At 41.2% G+C, this 27,369-nt stretch overlaps 2 protein-coding genes across 8 annotated transcripts in view; one reads left to right on the top strand and one right to left on the bottom strand.

Moving 5' to 3' along the window:
* The window catches only part of REC114 (REC114 meiotic recombination protein), a 110,085-nt gene extending 103,690 nt beyond the window's left edge, over positions 1-6,395 (top strand). For both annotated transcript variants that reach the window (XM_043919665.1, XM_043919666.1), the window contains exons 6-7: positions 3,488-3,565; positions 6,145-6,395. In XM_043919665.1, coding sequence (XP_043775600.1) covers positions 3,488-3,565; positions 6,145-6,309 — 243 coding nt within the window. In that variant the 3' untranslated portion in view covers positions 6,310-6,395. The remainder of the gene's footprint in view (positions 1-3,487; positions 3,566-6,144) is intronic.
* Positions 3,367-27,369, bottom strand: part of NPTN (neuroplastin) — a 67,138-nt gene continuing 43,135 nt past the window's right edge. For 2 of the 6 annotated variants that reach the window (XM_043919659.1, XM_043919663.1), the window contains 5 exons: positions 19,223-19,356; positions 15,795-16,068; positions 8,816-8,837; positions 7,911-7,985; positions 6,394-7,409 (listed from right to left, as the gene is read on the bottom strand). In XM_043919659.1, coding sequence (XP_043775594.1) covers positions 7,925-7,985; positions 8,816-8,837; positions 15,795-16,068; positions 19,223-19,356 — 491 coding nt within the window. In that variant the 3' untranslated portion in view covers positions 6,394-7,409; positions 7,911-7,924. Of the gene's footprint in view, positions 3,766-6,393; positions 7,410-7,910; positions 7,986-8,815; positions 8,838-15,794; positions 16,069-19,222; positions 19,357-27,369 lie in introns of those variants that run through there. The other 4 variants (XM_043919661.1, XM_043919664.1, XM_043919660.1 and 1 more) reach the window with 3 other exon arrangements.

Here is a 27,369-nt window from a genome sequence, read left to right as displayed (position 1 = left end):
GTGCAGAAGTAAATATGAGAGTCCAGCTAGATATTAAAAGAGAATTGCAAAAATCATTGTATTTTTGTGTTAGGAAAGTTATTTTCATTAAAATGTTTTTAATACTAACATATAATGGATTTATAATTTTAAATGAATAGTTAAAATTTGTTTTAATTCCTAACATATAAATATCAGATAGATGTAATTCAAAAGCTGAGGGCCTCAGTGGTTTGTAGGAATGTAAAGGAGTCTTGTGATAAAACTTTTGAGAATCAATTCTAGAATTTCTCCTGCAGGTACATCTTCAAGCATTTCGTTGGCATAGTCCCACATGCTGCTAGCATAGGTTACCTCTGCTCTTAGGATGAAATTCCAGTTTCAGGCTGGGTTTTTTATTTATTTTGAGCAATGACTTTCCAAACCTGGCTTTCCATTACTTCATCCTGTAAGTTCCCCTTAAACTAACTGGGCCAAGACAATTCATTTTTACTGTTTTATCACCAACTTTCTTTTTATAGTGTATCTGGGGCAAACAGATTTTATATTTATCATAAAATGTTTTTCTTTAAACAAGTACTGTACAGTTTCCCTTTGATTACATTTAGTTTGCCATATCATATTTTAATGTTTTAGAATTCTTCCCATTTGTTTCTGCATGACTTTTTGTGAACATGTCTTAACACTAAAGCTGGTTTTCTTACAAATCTTGGATCTAATTTAAAACATTTTGCCTCATCAGCTTCTGTTTTATTAAGAATCCCCTCTCTAAAAATGGAATGATATGGCTTATTATAAGATACTTTGATGCTTACGATCCTTTACCCCTTAAATAGATTGCCTTTCTTTGTAGGTGTCACTGACCAGCTATTAATAGATTGAGATTATAGTACCCAGTGCATGCATGGGGTGCAACAAGAACCAAATAAGGTCCCAGCATTTGGGAACTAGGTCTGGAATGCCTCATAAAGGTAATGATATAGAGGACATACATATAGTAAAGACATACACACGTCAGGGTAGAACCCAAATACAATTATCTAAAAAAAGAAAAACTGAGACAGTACCTTAAAGAGGCTGTGGGTCTTTTAACTACAGTGGCAGATGAAGGCCCTGGCCCTCTATTTAAGCTCATCCCAAATACCTAGGTAGAAATATCCCCAAAGCGGCTAGAAAATGTTCATATCTTTTCTTGATTCTGTATTCAAGGCCTCCTTGGATCTGTAGTTTGGTGTTCTGGGTAGATGAGATGTAGAGTGTTGTGCAAAAGACTATAGACTTTGGAATCCACATGGATCTAGGTTGGAATCCTTGCCTGTTAGTAGCTGTGTGTTCTCAAGCAAGTCACTTACCACGTGGTGAGACTGCAATTCTGTCTATAAAGCACCTAGGACAATACCTGGCAGATATCTAAATAAGATGATTCATTATTACTGCCAGTGCTGTTACCTTTTCAGATCTGCCTTGCTTTGCAGGTGAACAAATAAGCATACCAGTTATTTATTATGAAGAGTCAGCACTCACCAGTCAGTAGGGCCATAGTGAGATGGAGTGTCTGAGGCTGCAGAGCAGGAGACAAAAACTCCCTAAGGCCTGCCCTTAGCTTCCGCTGTTCAAATTTGGTATTGTGCTCCCTTTTTCACAATCCAGCTCCAGAGGTGCAAACTCTGGCCAGGCTTTAGTTATCTTGCAGCTCTCCTCATTCAGGTATCTTTTTCCCAGTCCCTGTATTACTTTTGTCTAAAATGGTTTTTTTTTTTTTTGCAAATTAGAGGTAATTCCGTATCTCTTTTTTTTTTTTTTTTTTCAGGTTCTTGAGTCACTTCCTGGCTTATATTTTTACTTTTCCTCTGCCTTGTAATTTTGCTAATTGTGGCCTAACCAGGTGTTTCTCAACCTGAGGGCTTGAGGCAACCCAGCCCACGGCAGCTCCTAGATGAACTCTTCCTCCGCTAGCACTAGGAGTCCAGGAAGGGGCGGCCAAGGGCTTGTCACTGCGTGCGCAGAACCTGCCGTCTGCGTGCACTCAGATGGAGCACTGTCCAGTCCTTAGAGCCATCCTTCTGACTTCCGCTGCTTCCATCACACTTGGCTGTAGATCAGTGTACGTGGCATATGAGTTTTGGTTAGTCTTCCCTAGTTGTTTGAAGAACATGGTGTGAGCTGAGCTGATGTCTCCTAGGAAAACCTCAGAGCTGGAAGAAACACTAAGCAGTGGAATCTGACTTTTCTGGATGAGGAAAAATGGGGTTTGCCTAAGGATTCCAGACTCATTAAAGCCCCTTACCTTTTAGCTCACTTTTATTTAGTATTTCTAACTAGTTTTCTTTCCTTTGTTCTTTTCTTCCTCTGTCCCACCACCCCATTTTTGATGCTTCAGATATACATTTCTGCCAACACCCACTGAAATTAGCAGGACATTTACTTTGGCAGTCAGAACATACTGATACACACCTTCCAGGCAGGGCCTTGGGTTCTCCCTGTGATACCACCAGCTCGCAACTGTCTGGAGATGATTAGTACTCCAAGTGCCACTGCTATCCAGAACACAACTAAGCCTGCAGGCATGTGGCGAGGAAGGAAGGGTGGTGGGGCTCTTGGAGAAGTTTTTGTTTTTAGGTAGAAGCAGCCTCTAATGCCTCCAGGCTTCCTCCTACACCTTGTTCATTTTATTTGCCTAGAAAACATCCCCAGTTCTGCTTAAGAACAGCCCCTCCGGTAAGAAGTAGCTTAGGCTCTGGAGCATTCCTACCCCTCATGCTTATTAGCATACACACCCTTCCTGTACTGCCCTCCACTACAAGCCTGAAGTCTTACACTCCCCTCCATGCCAGCACTTCCTCAGTTTCATTCAAGTTGTTTTACTTGTTAGTTTCTTACTGGGTTGTGGGTTCTTGCAGGTTTCCTGTGGCTCCCTTCCTTTGTTCATCCCAATGTCTAGTGCACAGTATACACAAACATTGTTGAATGAATATATCTAGGAATTGTACTAACAGAAGAACTTAATCATAACCTCAGAATGTCTAAAATGAGATTTTTTTAAAAGTTACAACATTTGGTTATCTTGCAACTATAGTGTTCCCCCTGACCCCATTTTGCTTTTCTACAAGGAACATGTATATTACCCGAGTAATAATCATGGTTTGTCACCTTCTATAAATTATCAGAAGCTGGGCAATGTCCACTGCCCTCCAGTACCAGCACATGGTCCTGGGCTGGGCCTCTTAAGACAGAAGTGTGCCACGGTGTCAGGCAGGAAAAGGCACTACCAGCCTGTGAGACGTAAGGACGGCAGGCACAGGGCGGTGCCTCAGATTTCCTCTCTGTGTCTCTGCTGTGGTAAATCAAGTAACAGCCAAGCTTAAACCAGGACAGACTACACCGACAAAGACTTTAGTACCTTTACTGATTTTCTTTAACATTTTAATGCATGTGTTCCACTTCTTTAATGGCCTAGGGTATTTATGATTATGTTCAGCCAGTCTAACTGCATGCTGTTTCACTGCAGAACTCAGAGCAGCAGCAGAGGGTGCCGGCTGACACAAGCAGTCCAGGAGGAAGGACCTCAGTGGCCTGGTTAGCTCAGGTAGGGCCTATTTCCACATTCAGTTTTCATGTCAGGAAAACAGTGATCCCGAAGAACTTGGTATTCCTCTGTTCAATCCTCTGTTCTAGAACAGTAACTTAAAGTGTTACTGTATAAGATGGTAAAGACAGAGACAGGCCACTTCCACCTATCCTTGTTGTGAGGTTAGACATGATGGCACATACTGAAGAACTATCTTCCTGAGGAAATAAAAGACAGAAAGTGGTCTCTAATGTTAGCCTTTAAATATGTGAGATAAGCAATTTATTCACCACCATCCTAATAGAGGAATAAAGGTAAGAATTTCAGTTTAACTTTGGACATGAAATTTGGAAACTCTTCTAAGACAGATACCAATATGAATCTGAAATCGGATCAACCATGGTTTCTGTAGGGGCAGATCTTCAGTGTGAGGATCTCAGGTTAAGGATGTATGGAGCCCTGGGAAGACTCCACTCTGTTACCACAGAACTGCTTTTGGACGTGGCCCCTCCACTTGAATTTTGCTGTTACCAAACACTCTTGCAGAACTATTCATTCAGGCTCAGGGTTCCTGAGGCTGGTCGTCTCCTCAGTGCGTGCATTCCCTGCTGTGCTTGACAGCAGGTTCTCAGCCAACAGTTCATGCTTTCCCTAAAATTCTGCATGGAATTCATCAATATCCAATTTTCCTAAGTTTTCTTTTTACGTTATCTATTAACCTGTGCTAACAGTGGTGTAAGAAAGAAGATAGGGGTGTTTCTCCACCTGGCACACCACTCACGCAAAATAAATGGGCAGTCACAGATTTTAAAACCTGAAAATTAAGACTAAATAAGAATTCATGTCTATTTCTTTTAGTAAGTCAGAACTATGACAAAATTTAGAAACCTTGTTTTCGAGCAGCAGGGCAGTTTGTAGCCTTGTATGTGCACCAGGATTATAGGTTAACTGAATCAGAGTGACTAAGCCACAGAAAAACATGAGCAGAGTAGGGTGCGATATCCTTATTCAGGAAGTATCAGTTACTATAAAAGATGAACCTCGGTCCAATTTATTTACAGCATATAGAAGAGCCACGTATAAAGAAAAAGCATCAGGCTAGCTCAGATATGTTACTTGTTTGCTATAACCTTCTAGACAAGTCATTCTTTGAATATAAATTGGTAAAATTCTTGAAAGCCATTTAGCAATGTAGATAAAATTTAATATCTTATTACCTATAATACCATTTCATCTACACAAATATACATACAAAGATGTTTTTCAGTAATTTTAATAGTAACAAAATAGGAACAATTATTCACTAATGGGATACCAAGTGGTTAAAAAGTGCCATAACCATAAGCGGGATAAAATGTAGTCAATAAAAAGTGACATCTGTCTTAATCTGTTGACATTGGAAGATATTCATAGTACATTGTTTTTTAAAGGCTACAAAACAGCACACATGATTTGACTTTTGTAGTAAAGACACACGCACGAAATAAATTTGGAAGGAGATACTACTACCATGTTAATAGTGGCTCTCACTGGAGAACAGGGAGGGCTTCATTTGACTTTCATTTTCTTCTTTCTACCTTTAGATAGTCTGAAAAGCTGGTTTGAATTTAGAAAAGTCAGTTTCTATTATAGATAGTTCCTTGAGAAATGTCAACTGTATACATATACACCAAACCATGCAATCCATGGAAAGGGTAGAAAACCTACCTATCTAGCAGAATTAACATGAGGAGTGAATAAGGCTAAGTCAAGGCTCAGAGGTAGGTGGACCACACACAGAGCTGAAGCCATCTTCGTTGCTTGGGTCAGTGCATCTTTTGTGTAATCTTCCAAATTGCCAAGCACAGTCACAGACTTTTTTTTTTTTAAAAACTCTCATGTTTAAATATTGGCAGCTTAGTCAACTGACTTTAAAATACTACAGGTTACCAAAGACGACAGAGAGATGACAAATAAGCATGTGAAAAACGTGCAGTATTATATGACATCATTTGTATGACATTCCAGAAAAGGCAAAACTATATACAGTATGGAGGACAGATCATAGTTGCTAAGAGTTGAGGGTTTGACAATAAGAGCAGATAGCAATGAGGGAATTTTTGGGGGTGATGGTAATGTTCTGCCTTCATTTAGCAATGGACACATGCCTCTACTTGTCAAGCCTCATGGACAGAACCAGAGAAAGACACAGCAAGCTGTGTCCTTGGGATAGTCAGTTTGTAACCTTTATTACATTCAGAACCCAATTTCCATATGATGAACAGCTCACATCCATTCTTCCACCTATTAGGCGGGAAGGATGAACTAAGTGGAGTTCATTCATTGATAGACTTCTCAATCCACAAACTTAATCAGCACTGTACTCTTCATTAAAGCAGTCAGTATCTTTGCAAATCACTTTTGGTATACTTGAAATACTAAGGATACCAGTTTATCTCACTCTGTATGTATATTTAGAAACATTATGTAAAGGAACACTGACTTTTGGTGTCTCACTTCCCGAATCTTACCTTAAGACAGTTTTCCTGTGTTCTAGTATTCAGGCTGTTGCTTTCCCCTGTACTCTCTAATAAACTACTCTTTTGGAATCCCCACAGTCTCTCATGGCATCAGAGGAGCTGCCACTTGTCTATGAACAATCTGCATGGAATGCACAAGGGTTAGGCCCCTTTCTACGCTTGTGCCTCATGGATCAGAACTTCCCGGCATTTGTGGAAGAAGTGGAAAAGGAACTAAAAAAGCTGACAGGGCCGAGTGATTAACAGTCTGTGTACATACAGAAATTGGGAGCAATGGGGAAAAATGCTTCCTCCTAAGATTATAGAGAATAAAGAGTATTATTCCAACACCTTTTATCAGTTTTATTTTTAAAAACAGGTGAATCCACTTTTTTTTTTTACATCATTGCACTTCAGCAATTACACAAAACACAAGTACATGCATCTACCAATTACGCACCGCGTGGGAACCCTGCTGGGCGTGAAAATCTACACCCGAATCAATGAAAAAATACAGTGTCAACCTCAAAGAATAACTAGTTGCATAGAATACCATGCTATAACATTTCAAGATCATTGAAAACAAAAGGTAAATTATAAAAGTTTGCCTTAACTGAATGTACAATTAGGTTTTAACACATCAGTGCAAAAGGATTTAGGAATTTACATGATTTAACAAAAGAAAAAATAATCACTTTAAAAGCAATCATACATATATACTGTAATTCATTATATCCATTCAGTGAATTGTTCCAGCTTCTCATCAAAGTCATAGGTTAAGCCCTTAAAATTATAGATTTCAGTTTATATTACTCATCTTTATGTACCAGAACTGAACAATTTCCTCATCTGACAACATACAATAAGGAATGAGTATCAGCAGCTTAAAAATGAAACAAGCATTTATTTTGGATTTCTCCCACCCCAAAAAATATAAATATATATATATATATTTATATACTGTATATATCTGTATGTTTTGCTGTACTTTACAAAAATGTATCACTAGATGGCAGCAGTGCATTTTAGAGCTTTGCCAATTTAACAGCTGCATTAAGTAAAAAATGGCGCATGCATGATCTGACCCTCAGAGATCACCTTTTCACTTCTATTTAAATATTTTAACAAAAAATAAAAAATAAAAGCAACATTCACAGCACATCAAGCCCAAAATAGTTTACACCTTCTACACTGAAGCATTGTTTAAAATGTACCTGGCTAGATCACCCTTACAGGAGAGGCTAAATAAGGCATGCTTTAGACAGTCATCATGGTGCTGCTCACTTGAAAGGGGAAAGAACCAAAGAGGTCCAAGCAGAAAATTTAGCAGGTCATGTTGCCACCAGTTTCAGGAACCTAAAGATCTGTGAAGAAAGTATTCAGAAATTAAAAGGGAACATGCACTGTCACTGAATAGGACACCAAGCACCACAGAAAGCTTTGGTTCAAACAGCATGCTCAGGGATGTGGTGTGAAATTCTGATCTCCATGTGCCTAAGCAGGAGGCACTCTGGCCCAGCTGTGCCTGGCCCGGAAGCAAAGTGGGACCAACTGGCCTCCAGAATAATCCACCTAAGAAGGTGACAATTTAACTTTTACCTCTTTTTAAAGAAGTAAAGGGGTAAGGTGATGCTTTGAAACATCATACACACTCTGAAAAGCATCTATGTTTTACAACTCAGCTGAAAATGTTCCTTTCCAGCTGCTTCACTGGACAGACAACTTGTTCCATCAGTATTGGAAGCTCTGAAATCAACTGAAAGATCTTGCAACATAACATCAGCTATTGAAGACTTTGTGAAAAAGTCAAAAGAGGCACATTCATTTGAATATAACTTAAAACTTCTAAAGAAGTCCATACTTACATTATAAGTAGTATTTAATTTGTGTTTCTCTGGCGCAAGTTTTTATCTTTGTGATTGTTGGTAGAGTTGGTTTTCCTTTGGAGGAAAAATTGCATTACAAGAGTTAAGCTCAAGGTCAGTAGCAACTTTTCAAAGTATAACACATGGAAATACAGGGACTCTTTCACTTACTGCCATCCCCGGTATAGTAAGAAATTTTACTGCATGATATTAATACACAATTAATACACCCTGTGTAAAGTGCCTACAACCTTAATCGATCCTTTTGACTCCCAAGGCAGATAATACCCAGGTAACATGGGCTTTGATTTATAAACTATAATTACGACAAAAGTGAGTTAGTTAGTAGCTTTTTCTCTACTCAACACCACTGTCTCGTCTCTTCTTAATTATATTCAGGCAGGGCTGTGCTCTCTGGCACTGAACTAATTTGAGCACGCTTCTGCCTCTGACTTCTTAGTCCCCAGCTCTAGGAAAGAGTGCAAATCTTGGATTGATTTGAAATTTGTAGTTTTGTCTCTCTTGAATACCCACAATTTAATGGAGCCAGGCAGTTTATCCATGCTATAGTCTAGCTTGAAATGAACAAAACCTGAAGCCTCAGACACACTGGTCATTTCCCCCACAGTATCAATTTAAACATATGGGGTGTGCAGAATTTTAAACATTTTTTTTTTTTGCATGGTATTCCACTTTATATTGCTGCTAAGGACAAAACTGTACCGCCTGTCCTGGGAATCAAAGGGCTATCAGTCAGCTCCATGTCCAGCTAAGAAGTCTACACTGCAACACTGCTTTCCATTCACTGTCTTCCCCTACAATCTTAGCTATGCCCTTTAGTTAAACTGCAAATACAAAATAACCCAACCAGAAACTACTGAACCAAAGTCCAACAAAGTACTTACATTGGCCCAGCTGGTTCATCGTCTACACAGGTATTCAGGTTTTAATAATCCATTGAGAGACAGGAGAAGAAGGGAGAAAACTGTGAGACTCTGCATCAGGGTTAATAGAACAGCAAACGGCAAGTGGCAAACATGGCTATTCATAGCATTTATTCAAGGCCATTCCATCTGGAGGTGCAAAACACTCATGGAGTTATTATTTCTAGATTCAGGTTTTTAATGGCAGGTATGTTGTTTCAATGGTTTTAGTTAACACTTTGAATGCTTGTCATGAAAAACTGCAACTGGAGCGGACAGATAGGCTGCAATATTATTATACTCATCTTGTCCCCAAGTTCCAGTGGTTCACTCTTAAATAATGAGAAGACAGACCAACATTTCAGTTGTAAAATCCTGCTGTTTGTTTTCTTGTGGTGAATGCATGCATAGTTTTGACTCAATCCTGCAATGTAAGATGGATGTGTATGTGCCATATGTTTAGCCACACATCCTCTCTTCCCCACAGGACACTGTTCCTGCTGTTCTGTAATCTTTACGAGAGTCTGTAGTCTGGAGAATAAGATAGAGGAAGCCACAATAGTTCAACCTAATAGTGGGCCAGTCAGGCTGGGCTGTGCCAGCAGCAAGTGTATGCAGACCAGAGGATGTTCTGTGACAGACCAGAGAAAGCTGAGTAGTGCTGACGTCCCTCTAGGAAAGACTTCAGACAGAAAAACAGGCTCATTCTTGTGCCCTGGCCAAAACCAGAACCTGAACCCAGATGAGCCATGAGTTATCTCTTTTTTTTTTTTTAATCAAACACTTACATTATCTGAGTTTAGGTGCCTTCTTAAATTGGTATTTTCTGATTCTGATTTATGAAGTTTTTCTTTCCTGTTTCAACTAAGGGCAACTTGGTCCCCTTTAATCAGGGTTATATGTATGTGTGTATATATGTGTGTGTGCGTGTATACATATATACACAGACACACAAGAATTTTTTAAAGGCCCATAAAGGTGGGGGAACAAGTTAAGTGCTCTTAGTTTCTTTTTATTTTACAAAAGTCAGGTAGACTAAATGATTCAGAACTGAAGGCTTCTAGAAAAACTCTCAGCAGGATTCCACAAGGGGGCTTGGTGCACATGAAGCAGTTATGGAGATTACAGTCTCAGTGTAGGCATCTGCAGGAGCACACGTCAGGAGTAATGTCTGTCAGAGGGAGACATTGCTCCACCTGTTCCTTCGAGGCAACGGAGAGGCAAAGCCACCGCCAGCACACACAGTGACTGGAGCAAAAAAGATTTCAAAAAAAAAAACAAAAAGAAAAAAAAACAAAAACGGAAACAAAACTAACCACAAACCAATGACTTATCAGCCAAAACAATAGGCTAGCGACACACCAGTGTCCACAGGATTCTACTACTGAACAGTACAGAGAACGAACTAGGACTCAGACACCCAAGACCCCTGGGTGCTGTCGCACAGTGGAATGATACAGAGACGTACCAGGCACTGAGACACACGAGCCTGGCCTGCATCCTCCCTCACCGCAACAACCTAACATGCTCAGCATCCCGGCCAAGCCAACCCAGCTACATGCTAGGAACTCAGCACTGCAGGGACTGACAGGAGCAAACTTAAGAGTATTTTTAGTGCTCTGGCTGTGTACCCGAAAATACAAAATTCTGAAGCAAGATAGCTGATTCAAGAATATCACCAATCTACTCCCAATTTTAAGAGAAAAAAAAGCAGGGGAGAGGGAATCGCGATCGCCAAGCTCATCTTTTCAAAGCATGACACTGTCAGCACCAACCCAAGCACTTCACACCATGAGCTTTTCTTTCTTCAGTAATGTGGATGTATGTACACCCTGGTGCCTGACTAATAATGTCATTTCCCAGCCCAACAAGCCGATTAACGTGCAAAGGGCTGCATGAAGGGGTTTTAGCAAGAGTGGCTCTGGTGTCGCTGCCATGCCTGCAAGTGGGAGCAGCTGCTGTACACAACAGTGTCTACATCTCACAGCCCCTTCATCTCTCTCCCCAAATTCACTTTCACATTTACAAGGAACAAAGAGCCTCAGGTCTCCCATTTCCCTAACCTGAACCACTATCTGCAGCACCACTCTCTTTACAGGTCAAACAAAACAACAACTTGACCCCTAACAGGGAAATCAGGAGAGAGGGAAAGAACAGAACTACAGAAAAAAGGTACAAAAATTAAAGTAAATGAGGATTAAACAGCAAACTTAAATCCAAATTAGTTGTGAAAGTGAATGAAGTAAACTTGAAGAAAAGTGTTAACATTATGAACTGTGCATCGTATAGACTGAAGCGGAGATTAAACAAACTCCAAAAGCATGCATATCACTCACTTACCACCATGTTTTAAGGGTTTGATGCAATTGAGGGGGGAAAAAAAAGAAGTCATAGTAACCGACAAGTATCAACATACCCCCAAACCCTCAGGCCAAAAGACAGCCACTTAAACAATGACTATTCTCTCCAGCTGGGTATTACTCACAGCCACTGACTAGATGAGAAGAGGAGGGCTGGGGAATAATGGAAACAAGATGCTTCTGGAATCCATCTTTGAGTGAAGTTCCTGGTGGGGCTGTTGCAAACACTGATTCAGCTGAATGTTGTCTACCCAATCAAATGCACTAGAACCCTCACTCCCCTTCCCCTACATTGACCCAGAATCTGGAAGGGTGCTCTGCAATGCCTAGTAAATAGCAGCTTACTTGATATACCACCACCTCAAAAAAGATGGCTTTAATGTCAAAATGAGTTGACTGGTCAAAGCTCCTTTTTCACTGCCTCATCTCACTGAGGATGAGTTTTTATGGTTTCTAAAACCACTTAAATTTTGCCAGATCTCAGCAGAGTAGCACAAAATCCAAGAAAGATTAACAATTACTTCCAATTTGCTTCCTTGTTCAGTTCTATTATATTTTCCTCATAAGGTAGCTTGTTACTGGCTCAGATGACCCCTGGTTAAGAGACAACACATGTGTTTCGTGTATCATTTTTAAAATTCGTATTTCTTTCCCAACATTCCTGGCCTTTGTAAAGCTTCATATGCTACCAATGTTTTGATCATCTAATTGATTTTGGCACATTAGACTAGCTCTTAATTCTGAAGTGTCAAAAAGAGTTTGGATACATCACAGCCACTAAAAATGGTTCCCACAAAACTGCAAATATCTTTTCTACCAGTATCTTAAAGGAAAAGTGCCTATACTTGCTTATAAAGGTTATCTCCCTAATGGTGAATGTAGAAAACTCTTTGATGCCAGCACTTTTCTTAAATCAGCTTCTGTTTTCATTCAAGGTCAGTAAAATGTGCAATAGAACGGAAGGCCCCAACAACTGAGCAGGCTCATTCCCCATCTCCTCAGGGTACTGGGGAGAGATCTGAAAGCTTACTCTGATCACTCTCTGGGTTCAGTCAGCAGGGAACCAACACAGCAGGTGTGCTCCAAACATGTGTCCAGCAGTAAGGTGGATGGAAGACTAGAGGGATGCTAGTTGTATCTAGTCTTTTTAGAGAAATAGCATTTAACATTTTCAAAGAATGTAGTCAGGAGGTGAGTAAAAAAAAACAAAGCCCCCACTTGGCTCCATGATTCATCTGTTACTAAAAATGTTGACAGCAAAAGGTGACAAGCAGATAATCCTCAAAGACACCGTAATAGGGACCTAAGGGATTTAGATATAAGTTTCACTTACAAAATGTCCTAAAAATACTCTACTTTTTCTAGTAAACAAAAAGTCATGGGCCTTTTTCTTTACCTAAAAAGCAGCTAAACCTTAACACCCTAACTATTTTCTACGTGAGAAATCTAAAGCAGTATTTGCTTTTCTAGTGAAACACAGGCTGAACTATGTAAGTTGAAATTTGTGTGTTTTTATACTTTTGTATTATTCCCTTAGTGCTTTTCTAATATAGTGGTGAGTTACCAAAAACTCACAAACTGCCCAAACTTTATATATGACTTTTACATAAACTTTTTTCATATAAAAAAGGTTGAGTTAGAAATGCATTATTGTTGTATTTTGATAATAGTATACCCACTGGCAGAGAAAAAGCATGTCAGGCCTCTTTAAAAAAAAGAAACAATTTTCACAATGGTATAAATAAGTCAACACAGAGCTATGAACGGTCATTTGATAGGTAAAAAATTTATCACCTCTAAAATTCCAAATCTGTATCAGGTATAATGTACCTCTTCATTCATTCCCAAAAGGAGTATATGCATATATCTGTATGTAAATCTGAGGCAGGGCAGATGGGAGGAAAGCACATGAGGTGAGTTTGCTCTTGTGAATTGCACAGGAGTTGAGGGGAAACTGGCTAAAGAAGAAAAAGACACAGCATAAGGAAAACTCATGGAGGAACTTTTTTAAAAAAATTACTTCCAGAAGAAAAGAAACAAGGGGAGGGCAGGAATAGGGAGGAGTCTGAGAAAAGGAGGAAGACAAAGGAGAAAACTATGGGATGGAAATGTTCAAGCAAGGGCAAGGGGATGACAGAGAATGGAGCCTGGACCGTGCTGGCCGTCAGGAGGGGAATGGAGAGCAGGCAAACTGCAATAATCCCAGTATCCCAGATTTTTCACACCAGTTCAACAACAACAACAACAACAAAGTAAAAGCTGCTTGCATTACAGCATTTTTCTAAGACACTAGAGCAAGACGGTTTTACTTTGCACTTACCCTGCAGTCCTCTTTTATACAGGATTCACTCACTCTCCATAATAATTTATCTTAAAAGAAGTACTTTCCCCTTAGGAAGCTGTTCATGAGTTTTGCTGGCCACAGATGTCTCTTATTAGAAACTCGTCCCCATTTGTGTTCAACAGCCATAGAGCTCTTAAAAAAAAGATAGCTGCTACCTTGGACAGGTGCTTGCAGTTGTCAGAATCAATACTAACCATTCCTCATGTTAGCACTGAGGTCTTCCATACATACTGGGACAGCAACCTGGTAAGTGAAATGGCTTCCTGCAAAAACCACTAGAATCTCTGACAGGGACAGGCTAAGCCAATGTGTCACTCTGCCAACAGAGGAGCAGCCAGCCTTGTCTTAAAAGTTAAAAAATAAAGTTTGGAAGCTCATTTTTACCTTTTTCTAACTGACTTTTTGCATCTCAACCTTTCCAAAACAGAAGCCAAGAAAGGTGATATTTAACAAAGCAAAACCATTCAGAGGGAATGAAAAAGCTCTTTTCAGGAGTGAGAGAAAACCACTCCTAGTAAGCCAACACTGAAAACACACTGGCAGGCAACTCTTCCCCTTTACTCTCAGATCTAAACATAGGTACTCTGCTTTGGAAGTCCTAATTTGCACTAAGAAAGAGAAATTTTGAGAAACAAGCATTACTCATACATGATAAGCCTAAGAAAGCAGTTTTACTTCATAGAATAGCAGTTCTGTGGACCCAAGAGAAGGAAAGTAAAAAATCCCAGGAAACGCTGAGTCGCACAGAACAAGCCCAGGAATTTGCACAGGCCCGTCTGCTTCCAGCTGTGTCCATCCCGTTCCTCCATCTAGTTCATTGCTCAACGTACCCTTGGATGGACGTCCAAATACATTATTAGTTTCAACAAAAAACCTTGTCACCAACCTCACTACAATCCTCCCTCTACCAAGTGCAAGCAAAGAGACTGAGGAGCTGCTGAGAAAAGAGGAAAAGAAGGGGAGGTGGCTGCTGCCCTCAAACGCGTCCTTCCAGAGAATCTGAAGCCACTGGCATGCCCTCAGGGCCGCACTCCTTCTAAGGGAGCACCAGATGTCCCTGAGCATTCTCCACTGACACACATGGCAGGCAGCGCATCCCGCTGGCCAGCCACAAGAACACAGACCGCTCTCTGGGGCAGGGCACAGCACTCCAGTACACAAGCATGGGCCCAGAACGGCCAGACTGGAGTTGACATCCTCCCTGTCACCCAGAGCTGGCCCCCGCTGAGCCTAGGGGCACACTCTTCCAGTCCAATCAGTGACAGGCAAAGGGTGATCATGGCTGGCTGGTCAATTATTTGTTTTTGCTGACAATATTATAGGGCTGGAGGATGGAGCTGGGGGAGCTAGTTAGGAATCTGAAGTACCATGGGTGCGAGTCTCAATCAGCAGTCTCCCCCGCCAATTACAATCAGAGAGTTAGAAATGAAACATCCATAACAAAAACACAGACACTTCCAGAACCTTCTCTGACTCTAGGTATGTCTATCAATCTAAGATTCTTGTTCTTTCCAATGCCTAACAATTGGCTGTCGTTCTGCTGCTCTTATTCACTTACTTCTCTGACCCTGGGCCAGTCTGAGAGTCCTGCTCAGGCTGGGACGCCAGACAGTACTGCTTTGCTATTTGTTTTAACTGGGGGTGGTGATGCGTCAGATGCTCTCCACCATTCTTTGTGAGACAGACAAAAAGCCAAATGGCAGGGGCCTGCTTCACCAGGAACCTTGAAAACCTTCTGAAGAGGCCAACCAAGGGAACCAAAGGGTGGCCTGTTCCCATGGCTTATCCCAAGAACAGTTTGACTAGACTGGTGCAGTTACCTATAGGGGCTACACCAGGCAACCATGTGACAACCAATCAGATACCTTAAATCTGCCTGAAAAGGCCAGGTGGCCTGCGATCTTGGGGTGGCTTCTAGGCTTGACTTGGATTCTCCTCAAGCTCAATCTGCCTGATGATCTGTATTGGAGGAGGACAGAGCTGAACAAAGAGACTGACCACTGCCCATTCCCCACAAGGGGCCTGAAGGGCAGAAGGGACTGGGGTTTGAGAACACCCACATGGAAGGACAGAGCTAACAATTATAGCTCGAAGTGGCTAATCTTAGGGGTAGGGGATGAGGAACCAGTATAAGAATTTTTCCTTCTCTCCTTTTGGGACTGAATCCCAATATCCTTATAGTCCTCTTTGGGTGCTTGGAAACCACCCCCAAGGAACCAGCCCCAACATTACAGCTATTTTGTAGGGATGCTCTTACCGTCAGGAACTTCATCTGGCCTCTTCCTCTTTTCATATACAACAATGATCACCACAAGGATGATGATTTCTGCCAGAATTCCCAAGAAAGGCCAGAGTGGGGCCAGGTGGCTCCGTACCCTGAGGATGGTGACCATGGAGGAAGAGCCAATGGAGTTGGTAGCATTACATTCATACTCGCCAGGGTCTTCTGTGATCTGCAGGTTCGTGATGCTCAGCTCAGTGTAATTTTCCCTGTTGATGATGATGAAGCGGCCAGAGGTATTGACAATATCCTACTCAGGAGCAAAAAAGTGAGAACACACAAAGATCAGAGTAGGTGAATTAGTGCCCAACACAGGGTGACACTTTTCTCCATCCTAAGCAAAACACTGAACTGGATCAGGAAGCAGTGTCTAGTGTCATTTTTGTCCAAGCAACTTTGAACACTTGATCACTGACTTCCCTTCAATCTCAACAACAACCAATCAATAAGCTTCCAGCAGAATGAGGACTTCTCCAATTTTAATGAAGTGAAGGGACATCCTTCCCTGCAGACCCAGAAAAGATGACTTAATCTGGAAGATGTTGCTCCAAACACCAGGAAAGAACTCCGTAACCAGAAAGAGGATGGAGAAAGGGTGTGAGCTCCATGGTCAGGTATGTATCTGGTAACATCAGGCCTATTTGATGACTTCAGATTCAGCACATCTACCTCACACTTGGTGAATTCTGGAAAGTTTCCCTAAACTTCCCCTACAAACAATGCCAAGAACTTGCTCCTAGTCAGAATGGAGGAAATTCATAACTTCCACTTCCTTTCAGAATTACAAGGTTAAAGGAAGGTTTAGTTAAGAGATATTTACTAATATATGCTACATGTTTTATATCCAACCTAAGAGGAAGGTGAGAAAGGGAGAGCATGACACAAAAATGACCTCCAGAGGGAACCAGACCTCCAAAGAGATGGTCCCAGGAACGTGCAAGAAGCGCCAACAGAGGGCATGTATAGAGCCACACTGCACTGAGTGGACACTGCTAGGAAGAGTCACGGAAACTTGGAGAAGAGCCAACATTTGAACTAGACTGTGGGAGAGGAGAGCTGACCAAGCAAGACAGGAATGCTCCAGGCATGTGTGGGAAGACAGGGGTGAGAGTATGACCAGGGGTTTGGGTGGAGCTGGAACAGGTTTGCAGCTCTGGTCTCCTGGGATACTAGCAGGGGAAAAATTTGACTCTGTGTCAGTTCACATGCAGCAACTGAAGGATAATCAGAAACAGTAGAGAAGAAAGGTAAATATAATCTCCAGAATGATGTCTAGCTATAGCATAAATCATGTCTGCATTTAAGTATGGGTTTGGCTAAAATGAGATATTCATAGCCTTCAAAATTAAGAGTTATTCTGTGAAAACTTCAACCCTAGGATTTGAAAAGCTGCCAACTCCTCTAACTCCTGCTCTACTCATTCACTAATTCCACATTTCTCACTTATGATCTTTGGTCCACAAGCCTTCAAAGGGTTTTTAAAATTTTATTTTATTTTCAATTGGAGGATAGTTACTTTACAATATTGTGATGGTTTCTGCCATACATCAACATGAATTAGTCACTGGTGTACACATGTCCCCTCCTTCTTAAGCCATCCTCCCACCTCCCTCTGCATCCTACCCCCTCTAGGCTGTCACAGAGCACCAGCGTTTGGATTTCCTGCATCATACAGCGAATTCCCACTGGCTATCTATTTTACATAATGTATATATTTCAATACTACTCTCTCAAGTCATCCCATCCTCTCCCTCCCCCTCTGTGACCGTAAGTCTGTTCTTTATGTCTGTGTCTCCACTGCTGTCCTGCAATAGGATCATCAGTATCATCTTTCTAGATTCCATATATACATGTTAATATATGATATTTGTCTTTCTCTTTCTGACTGACTTCACTCTGTATAATAGGCTCTAGGTTCATCCACCTCATTAGAACTGATTCAAGTGTATTCCTTTTTATAGCTGAGTAATATTCCATTGTGTATATGTACCACAGTTTCTTTATCCATTCATCTGTTGATGGACATCTAAGTTGCTTCCATGTCTTAGCTATTGTAAATAGTGCTGCAATGAACACTGGGGTACATGTGTCTTTTTCAATTACTGTTTCCTGAGGGTACATGCCCAGTAGTGGGATTGCTAGGTAATATGACAGTTTTATTCCTAGTTTTTTAAGGAATCTCCATGCTGTTTTCCATAGTGGCTGTATCAGTTTGCATCCCCATGAACAGTGCAAGAGGGTTCTCTTTTGTCCATACCCTCTCCAGCATTTACTGCCTGTAGACTTTTTTGATGATGGCCATTCTGACCAGTGTGAGATGATACCTCAGTGTAGTTTTGATTTGCATTTCTCTAGTACAAGGTTGAGCACTTTTTCATGTGTTCTTTAGCCATCTTTATGTCTTCTTTAGAGAAATGTCTGTCTAGTTCTTCCTCCCACTTTTTGATTGGGTTGTTTTTCTGATACTGAGCTGCATAAGCTGCCATGTGTATTTTGGAGATTAATCCTTTATTAGTTGTTTCATTTCCTATTTTCTCCCATTCTGAGGGCTGTCTTTTCACCTTGCTTATAGTTTCAAAGGGTATTTTTAAAGTACTATCATATGCAAGAAACGTTTGTGGTCCGCCACCAATTTACCTTGGTTAATATTTATAACCTTTCTAAGGAACCTGGATTACATGATCTCTAGGGTCCCTTCTGATTCTAAAGACTGACAATCAAAGAGGATGCCTGAAAAGTATAGTTCTAGGCATACAAAGCCTGGAGAGTAATGTATGACATCCCATCTGAGAGAATAGGAGATTGGTCAAGCGTTAATCAAGAGTCTAAAGTTTTGACTCTCCCAATACCATCAGGAGTCATCCGACAGATTGGAAAAGATGTTTTCTTTGAACTTTTCTGGAGCAGATACTGCCAGATTTCCAATGCCTAAGGCTGCCAGTGGGCCTCCTTAGATTGTCTCAATTCCTAATCAGTAATTTAATATGTTTCAGGAATATATAATACTATTAACTGCTCTTACTGCCTTGCCTTCCCTAAAAAATGAGAAAAATACATGAAGACCACTTCAAGAACAATATTTTCTCTAGGATAAATGGACTAGAATAATAGTAAAATTTTAAGACTGGGGTTAGCTCTTCTCGGGTGTCTTATCTTGAAGGCAAACAGCCAAGCCTTTTACCAGACAGTTTTAATAAATTCATATGTAGGGATTCCATGCTGAGCAGAGACTATCAGTGCCCTTCAAATTCATGGTATAACCATGACCCCAGAAAGGGTGACCCAAGCCACGGCAGCTAGGATGGCAGGTTGCAGAGACTTGTCCCGATGTCTGGAGCGCCCCAGGAGAACTCCAGCAACCACAGACACCCACACACAGAGGGCCAGGGCTGCCTCCTACTCACCACGAGCATACCATTCTCCTTCTTGTGCCATGTCCACTCTGGGTGGGGGTAGCCAACTGATTTGCAGTACATCATGGCATCCTGCCCTTCATTCTTGTTCTCACTCCGTTTGTGGCCAGTGATGTCAGGAGCAGCTGTGACAAAGTGTTGAATACCGTTACCATGGGAGCCTATGCTGAACAGGATACAAGGCCCCAGCTACTGGCTCAGAGCCCTGCTTCTTAGTCAGTCTTTAGACCCACCCTCATATTCAGCTTCGATAACATGCATTTCAGGTCAGAACAGAGCAATGGAACCAATCCCATGCCCTAACCTCCCACCCACCAAAGCAGGCACAAGGATTACTATATGTGAAGCTCTACTAATAATATGGGTGGTTCTACAACCTACTGGAAGACAACAGAGGTGCAACTGTATAAATTAAGCCATCCTTTAAAGAAATGTAAACAGAAGCTATTATCTTCTCTGCCAGTCATGGTTTTTTTCTCACAACACCTGCATTAGCAGTAATTATGTATTATATCAAATGCCATATATTATGTTAAGGAAATGAGAGAGCCCTGAGATCAAACACCTAAAATCAAGTCCTATTGTAAGGTATATAAAAACAATGAATGATAAATGCTTGGAGAAGCTACCCAAGGAATATCAATAGCCAAGCTTCTCCCAGAAAATAGGGAATCCAGCAAACCAGTCTTCACAAGAGAAGAAAGAAATGAACAGGAAATTCAACCAGTGTCTCACACGGTTGTTTTAATGACTTAAGAATCTGATTTATACACCTGATTTGCAGTTATCTCAATGAACCAAATCTTCAGGAAATTTCTAGACATGCTGGAAGCTGTTGGTCTCTGCTTTTCATGATCATTTAGGAAAAAATAAGCAGCATATGTGGCTTAAATATTAGATAAAGTTCAAGGACCCAAGAAGCCTGAGATGAGAGCTAATTCTTTGAATTTGGCCTTCTTTTATCTTAACTATAAATTTCCACCTTACCACATCAGTTCTACTAATCTGAAAGCAATAAAACTCAAAGTAGGCCAGACATCGCTTTGTTGGCCAAAATGGGAAAGAGAATCAACAGGCCTGGTCCAAATTCCAGTTTTGCGAGTTATTTAATTATTCTATGCTTGAATTTTATACCCATCATCAGATGGAGTTATTTCTAGCCCCTGCCTATATGCAGTGTCTTACATAGACAGATAAATGTCATTTTGAGACTGTAAAAGCCTGTATAATTATACCATGGGCTGAATCCCATGTTTTCCTTCTGATTGGCTTGGTTTTTCTTGGCTTAAAAATCCCATGTCCTGCTCCTCTCACACTGTGCTTCCTAAGACCACCTCCTGAGGCACCTGGATAGGAAAAGAATGATCAAGGCCCCAAGCCACCTCTACAACCTGCCAAATGAAAACCTGGTCATTACCACTCAGTGTGAGGTGTTTTCCAGATAGGATATTATAAAGGAAATGTCTTTTTGTTTTCCCAGCCACAACTCCTCACTACAGAAGGGAATGAGTCAGGCTGGCTCAAGTTCTCCACATGCCAAATTTCTTCCACAGTGGATCAATCACCTCTCAGGCCTAATGTTTAACCTGGTCACTCTTCCTCAGAGCTTTCTGCAGTCAGTAAATATTAAGAACTACTTAAGCACTCCAAGGAGCAAGCTCCACAGCATACTAACACGCCATCATGGGGGAGCAGGGAGACACAACAAGCAGAAGAGCTACCACACTGTACCTCTAGTATGTTTCATTCATTGGACAAACATTTGTTGAGCACTCATCATGTGCCAAATTCGTCACAGAGTGGCAGGAGAAGGCCTTTCTGATAAAGTGAATTTTAGCACAGTCATGAAGAAAATAAAAGAGTAAGCCACATGTATCTGCAGGAGGAACACTCCAAGTAGAGGGAAAGGCAAAAGCTTTGGGGCAGAAATGTGCTTGTTATGTGTAACGAACAGCATGGAGGAATTTGGCTGAAACAGTAACCAAGGGGATGATGGTAAGAGATTAAATCAGAGAATGGAGCCTAGACATGATAGGATTTTGTAGGACGTACATTGTCCGACAATTGCTTTGGCATTTACTCTAAGTCAGCTGGGAAGCCACTGGTGAATACTAAGCGTAGGTATGAAATTATCTCTATGTTTTAACAGGCTCCCTCTGGCTACTATGTGGACAACAATTGTAGAGAGAGAATAGTGGAAGTAAGATCAATTAGGAGGTTCTGAGAACAATCCAGAAAGGGGGAGGGGGAGGTTTGGATGAGGGCAGCAGCAGTAAAAGTGAGGAATTCTGGATATTTTATAGGTTAATATATTTGTTAATGGACTGAAGGTAGAACGTGAGAGAAAAAGGAGCCAAGCATGACCCCAAGGTTTCTGGTCTGAGTAACTTCAAGAATGGAATTGCCAGTTACTGAGATGAGGAAGACTGAAGAAGAATTAGCATGGCTATTTTTTTTGTCGTTGGTTTGTTTTATTTTGTTTTGCTTAGGGATAAAGCAATGATGGTAATAAAAAACCAGGAGTTCAAAGTTTAGGAAATGTTAAGTTTAGGACTTAATTTAACATCCAAGTAAAGTTGTCAAGTAGGCAGTTGAATATCAAGTCCAGAGCTCAGGGAAATGGTTGAGATATAACTTTCAGAAATTGGCTTACATGTGATGTTTTTTTCCCACTTTCATTCTCCTTTGCCCCACAGAGAATACTCAACTCTATTTACTCTGGCCCAGTTAAGTGCTTCCCTGTTAGGTCAGTTGATAAACAATCCGCCTGCAATGCAGCAGACCCCAATTCGACTCCTGGGTCAGGAAGAGTCACTGGAGAAAGGATAGGCTACCCACTCTGTAGTTTGGCCTGGAGAATTTCATGGACTCAATAGTCCATGGGGTCACAAAGAGTCGGTCACGATTGAGTGACTTTCACTTTCAGTTACTTGACTAATTCCAGTAGTGCTGTGAATTCAGCAACATCAGATTTTGCCTTGGAGACTCATCCCCAAGATTATACATAAGAACCACTTAGAAGACTAAAACCTGAGTTGGTTTATGGCTATACAGTCTCTAAAAAGCTACTACTCTTGAAGACCAAGACCTGGGTTTTGGTCTTTCAGTCCTACCTACCTCGGTGCTCAGGTTGAAAACACCACACCCTCCTTTCATTCATCTACTCCAGTTTCTATGGAGGCTTCTATTTACAGACAGGAAGGTGCCTAAAAGGCTATTAGATGCAGAGACAACAGGAACTTATTGCGCCCCCCCCGCCCCACCCCCACCCTTTGTTGGCCATGTTTACATAGTAAAGCCTACAAGTTTTCATGGTTAGATCTACTGCTGCTTTCTCAACTCGGCAAAGAATACTGAGTGAAGCTTAGGAATAATATCCCCTCTTCCTAATGTACTCAAAAGAAAATGCCCTGATTATTCACCCTTGGATTGGTGGAAGTATCACTAGTATACTAGGCAGACAGGAAATTAACGCAGGTTACATCACTTTACCCTTATAAGGAATGATTATAACAACTATCACTTCAGCCTTTGCGTCAATGAAGTAGGTCACTTCTCTCTGTTCTTTAGGGGAGCTGCTCAATCAGAAAACCTGTTCTTGCCCCACCAGCTGAGCTAGATGGCAGACTAACAGCAAGAAAGGTAACTGAACTCTCAGAACACGTCAGCAGTGGTCAAAGAAGGGGACTCTTAGGGCACAGAGGCTACCTTTTAAATAATCCACAAATTATTTGATATTCTTCCCTTCATGAGGTGGAGCCCAATTTCCCTCCCCTTGAGTGTGGGCTGGACTTAGTGACCTGATTCTAAAGAATAAAATATAGCATATGTTATACATACACGTATTTATAAAATGTTTTTTCTGTATGTATGTATATATATAAAAAGGCGTACAACTTTGGAAACTAGTTTACAAAATACAAAGTGGCTTTCTGTGCATGCATATGCTGTTTCTCTCTTTCTCCCAATCACACACTCTGGGGGAGGTTAGCTGCCATACTAGGAAGACACTCAAACAGGCCATGGAGAGGCCCACAAAGTGAGGAATTAAGGCCTTCTGCACAGTCACTGAGGCAGTCATCTAGGAAACAGATCCTCCAGCCCCAGCCAACAACCTGAGAGACCCTGAGTCAGAAGCACCCCACTAACCTGCTCCAGAATTCCTGACCCACAGAAACAGTGAGGTAGTATTTGTTGTTTTAAGCCACTGATTTTGGGGATAACTTATTATGCAGCAACAGATTAATATAATCACCCAATGATGCAGATATTACCCCATTTTTATAGATTAGAAAACTCAAGTTTGGTAAAGTTTTTAAGAACTAAAATTATACTGCTAATAAAAGGTAAAGCCAAAATCCAAGTTCAGGAATTTCTGATTCCAGAGGCCATGTTCTTTGTTCTTTACCAAACAGAAAGGGAAATAAACCAAACTAGAACAGAGTCCACAAACAATAAAAATATACAACATGCATTACTGGTAACTGCAAAGCAAACTGCCCAAATGTTATCTTTGCTTGCAGATGTATTAGAACACTCTAGACCAGAGGAGGGACTGATCTATCTGCTATAATTTAACTACTGTACTTCATATATTATAATGTAAAGCATCTTGGACTTCAAGCAGAGAAATTTGGCTCTACTGAGACTCTATTACTCACTGAGTAACCCAAGGTGGGTCATTTAAAATCCTTTGAGTTTCAGTATTTACTTCTGTAAAATGGGAATAAAATACTCACAATTCACAGAGGTCTTATGAGGATTAATTTACATCTCTCTATTAATCTAGCACACTCTTGGAGCCCAGTGTCAAAAATAAATATTTAAATTTCATTTTCAGTCAGGGAAAGTTTAGGCTAAGGCAGGTGTTTGAGTTCTAAGAAATCAAAGAGATGCTGAATATTATGTCTTCTCCCTGTTTGCTGATATAAACAGGACTCTCGTTTATAGCTCTAATAAAGTTTACTTATGTCAGATACTGACAAATTATATTGAATAATGGCCTATTTATACTGATTATGGTACCTTGCCTTATATGGGCTTGCCATTTAATAAGGAGCTACTTAAACAGGTCCTGTTGGTCTGCAGGTAGGTCTGAGGAGTTGAACAGAGTAAATACTGCTTACTTCCCTTTACCTTCTCAGGAAGGCACAGATGAGGTAGCAAAGAAGTAGTAAAGATCTTTAAAAGAGATCACAGACCCACTTGGAAATTAACTCATGATCTGGCCTTATTAGCTACATACTCTAAATCCCATGAATTATTGGATGGACCCTTCTAGGGTCCTGATGAATGCAACACTGGGCCCACCATGTGGCCCTCTCCAAGTCTTGGGTTGCCCACCGATACCTGACCCGATCTCATTATCTGGGCCTTTGGCTGAGGACAAAGGCATGTTCCTCAGGACCTTCTGCTGCCTAAGCTGCAGGCACTTAGAGAAAAACATCCAGCTTCTCTGCTAGGCTGGTGGATGTACAGAGTGTCAGCTTAGGCAATGGAGGTATTTTTAGTTGAAGTGAAGAACTGACTCGTCGAAAAAGACCCTGATGCTGGGAAAGATTGAAGGCAGGAGGAGAAGGGAACAACAGAGGATGAGATGAATGGATGGCATCACCGACTTAATGGACATGAGTTTGAGTGAGCTCCGGGAGTTGGTAATGAACGGGGAAACCTGGCGTGCTGTAGTCCACGGGGTCGCAAAGAGTTGGACACGACTGAGCAACTGAACTGAACTGAAGGTTAAATAAAGTTAACACAACAGAGCTGAGATAGGGATCAAGGTATGGGGCCCCTTACCTGCGCTGCTCATTTTTCAAAGCAAATTCATAATCGTGCAACTAATTTTCAAAGAAACTCCACCCTTAAAAGATACTGTACAGTGTCTCATCATATAACACACTGATAATGTAGAGATGGTCTCTCTGCTTCCTTCAGGCAACCTATCAAATCCCAGAGACAAATTTTCTATAGGCAAAAATATAAGTTTGGCTGAAGGTAGACGGAGAGTTAAGATATACTGCTAGCCAAGGGCCAAGCCCAAGAAGCAATACAAGACGGCCAAGACAGAAGCAAGAAAGATGTTGGCTTTTTGGCTCAGTAATTATACAGAGTAGATTCACCACTGATGTGAGGACTAGAGCAGTCTGGGACTAGTGCTGCCTTCCACGGATGAGGCCTTTTCTTTTCCTGCAGGTGAAACCACTGGGCAGGGGGCACTGAAGTCTCCACTAAGACACTATACTCATCTGGAGTGCTTTTAATAAGCCTGATGCCTAGGGCACATTTCATATACCTTAAAATCAAGTTTGAGAACCGCTGCTCTGACACCTTTCCTGGCATCAGTGTCTGAGGGGATTAGAGGGAGTGTCTGAGACAGGGAGATGAATGTTTCAAAGTACAGGGGGCACTGAGGTGACAGTCTCAAGGTTAAGAACTTGACAGTCACTACTATTAGGAAAAGAAGCTTAAAAATCACTTCCTTCACTAACCCAGCCTCTCATCTGTGTCCATATAAGGAAACCACAGACCTTTAGAGCCTTATAGAACCTTCAAGATCATCTATCTCAGCCTACTTCATCGTATACTTGGAGAGTCTGAGGCCCAACAAAGGAATGTGACTAGTCAGGATCATGGCAAGTTTTTAACAGCAGGGTCAGGATTAGAACCCATTTCTTCTCTCAGTCAACTCCTTTACATTGTTATTTAATATGTTCTGAACACAGCAGTGTGGCGTAGTGCTTAGGAATATGTGCTGTGGCACAAGGGTGCTTGAGTGAGGACGCTGGCTCCACTGGTGGACTCTGTCACACTGAGCACGTCATTCAATGCCCTTGAGCCTCAATTTTCTCACCTGGAAAGTAGAGAGAATAATGGCATTTACCTCAGAGTGCTGTGAAGACTACAAGAGAGGAGCCACACAAGTAATGTACTTGGCACAGTGCCTAACACACAGTAAGCAAGCAGTAACGTTAGCTGTTCTTATTCTTGTAACAATGAAGTAGGTGAGGGCAGCACCCTGAAGATAGGAAAAGAAGGAACAGGTATGGCTGTGGTTGATGTCCAAAATGTTCAAGCAGCTCTGCTTTCAGACTTTTCAAGTCAGGGCAATTCTGAGACAACCGGCTTTGACATCAGCTTTAACTTAACCATGACACAACCTCAAAGCATCTTCACCTGTCAAACTAGCTGCCCATCAAACAAATAAATGAGCACAAAAACACTCTGCATGCGGAAAGTGCTGTACAAATGTGAGAGATGTATTACTACTCTTAATAATGATATTTGTCACCATCACCATACAGTCTGCCTCAACCAGTTTGAACGTTGATGTATCAGTCATAAGTCCATGCAACGAAGTAAGAAGCAGGGAGTCAGGACAAGGTCACTCACAGAAGCCCTAACATTTAGTCATAATATTCAAACAGAAAGAAAGCTAATGAGTAGGGACAAGTAAAACAAGATCAATCTTGGCTCTCATTGTCACCAAAAGATTGAACTCATTTAAAATGCCCAACGAGCAGCAAGACAGAATGATGGGCTTAATAAGACACCAGACCCAAACCTTCTCAGTGCTGGGATGGACCTTTCACAAGAGGTGATGGCATGTCTGTTGCAGAGGATTTGAAGACCACCAAAATCCTTTTCCAAAAACAGCAATAAAACTCAAACTCATTGTTTGTTGGATTAATAAAAATGATTAAAGGGTGAGGATAGGGTCTGGGAGTCATGAGAAGTGTTTTTTCAACTTTGTAAACTACATAGAAAATTTTAACTTGCTTTTATGAGCACATTTTTTAGTTTTAGAAAAGCAAGTAAGATGAAAAGAGAGGGAGCAAGGGCTAGAAAAGCTGAAAATTTTCAGGGACAGAAAATTCAACATCTATTCATTCACAAATGCTGTATGGGTAAGGCGTGGAGTCTCTGGAAGACACAAGACTCTGAGGAGTCGAAAGGCTCAAAAAGGAAGACGATCCCAAGAGAGGCTGTTTATGGGACAGAGGTCCTACAAGGTCTAGTTATCACTGTTCCCTCTCCCCCTGGCCAGCCCTGCTCCATCTTCCTCCCCCAGCATCTGCTCGGGTCACCTGCCAAATACCTAAGAAATGTAATCCTCAACAGTAATAGTATCTTCTTGTTTA

The sequence above is a fragment of the Cervus elaphus genome, chromosome 12 (assembly GCF_910594005.1).
Source record: "Cervus elaphus chromosome 12, mCerEla1.1, whole genome shotgun sequence".
NCBI lineage: Eukaryota > Metazoa > Chordata > Mammalia > Artiodactyla > Cervidae > Cervus > Cervus elaphus.
Note: the sequence above shows the minus strand (reverse complement) of the source record. Positions and strands in the feature narration are given on the sequence as shown.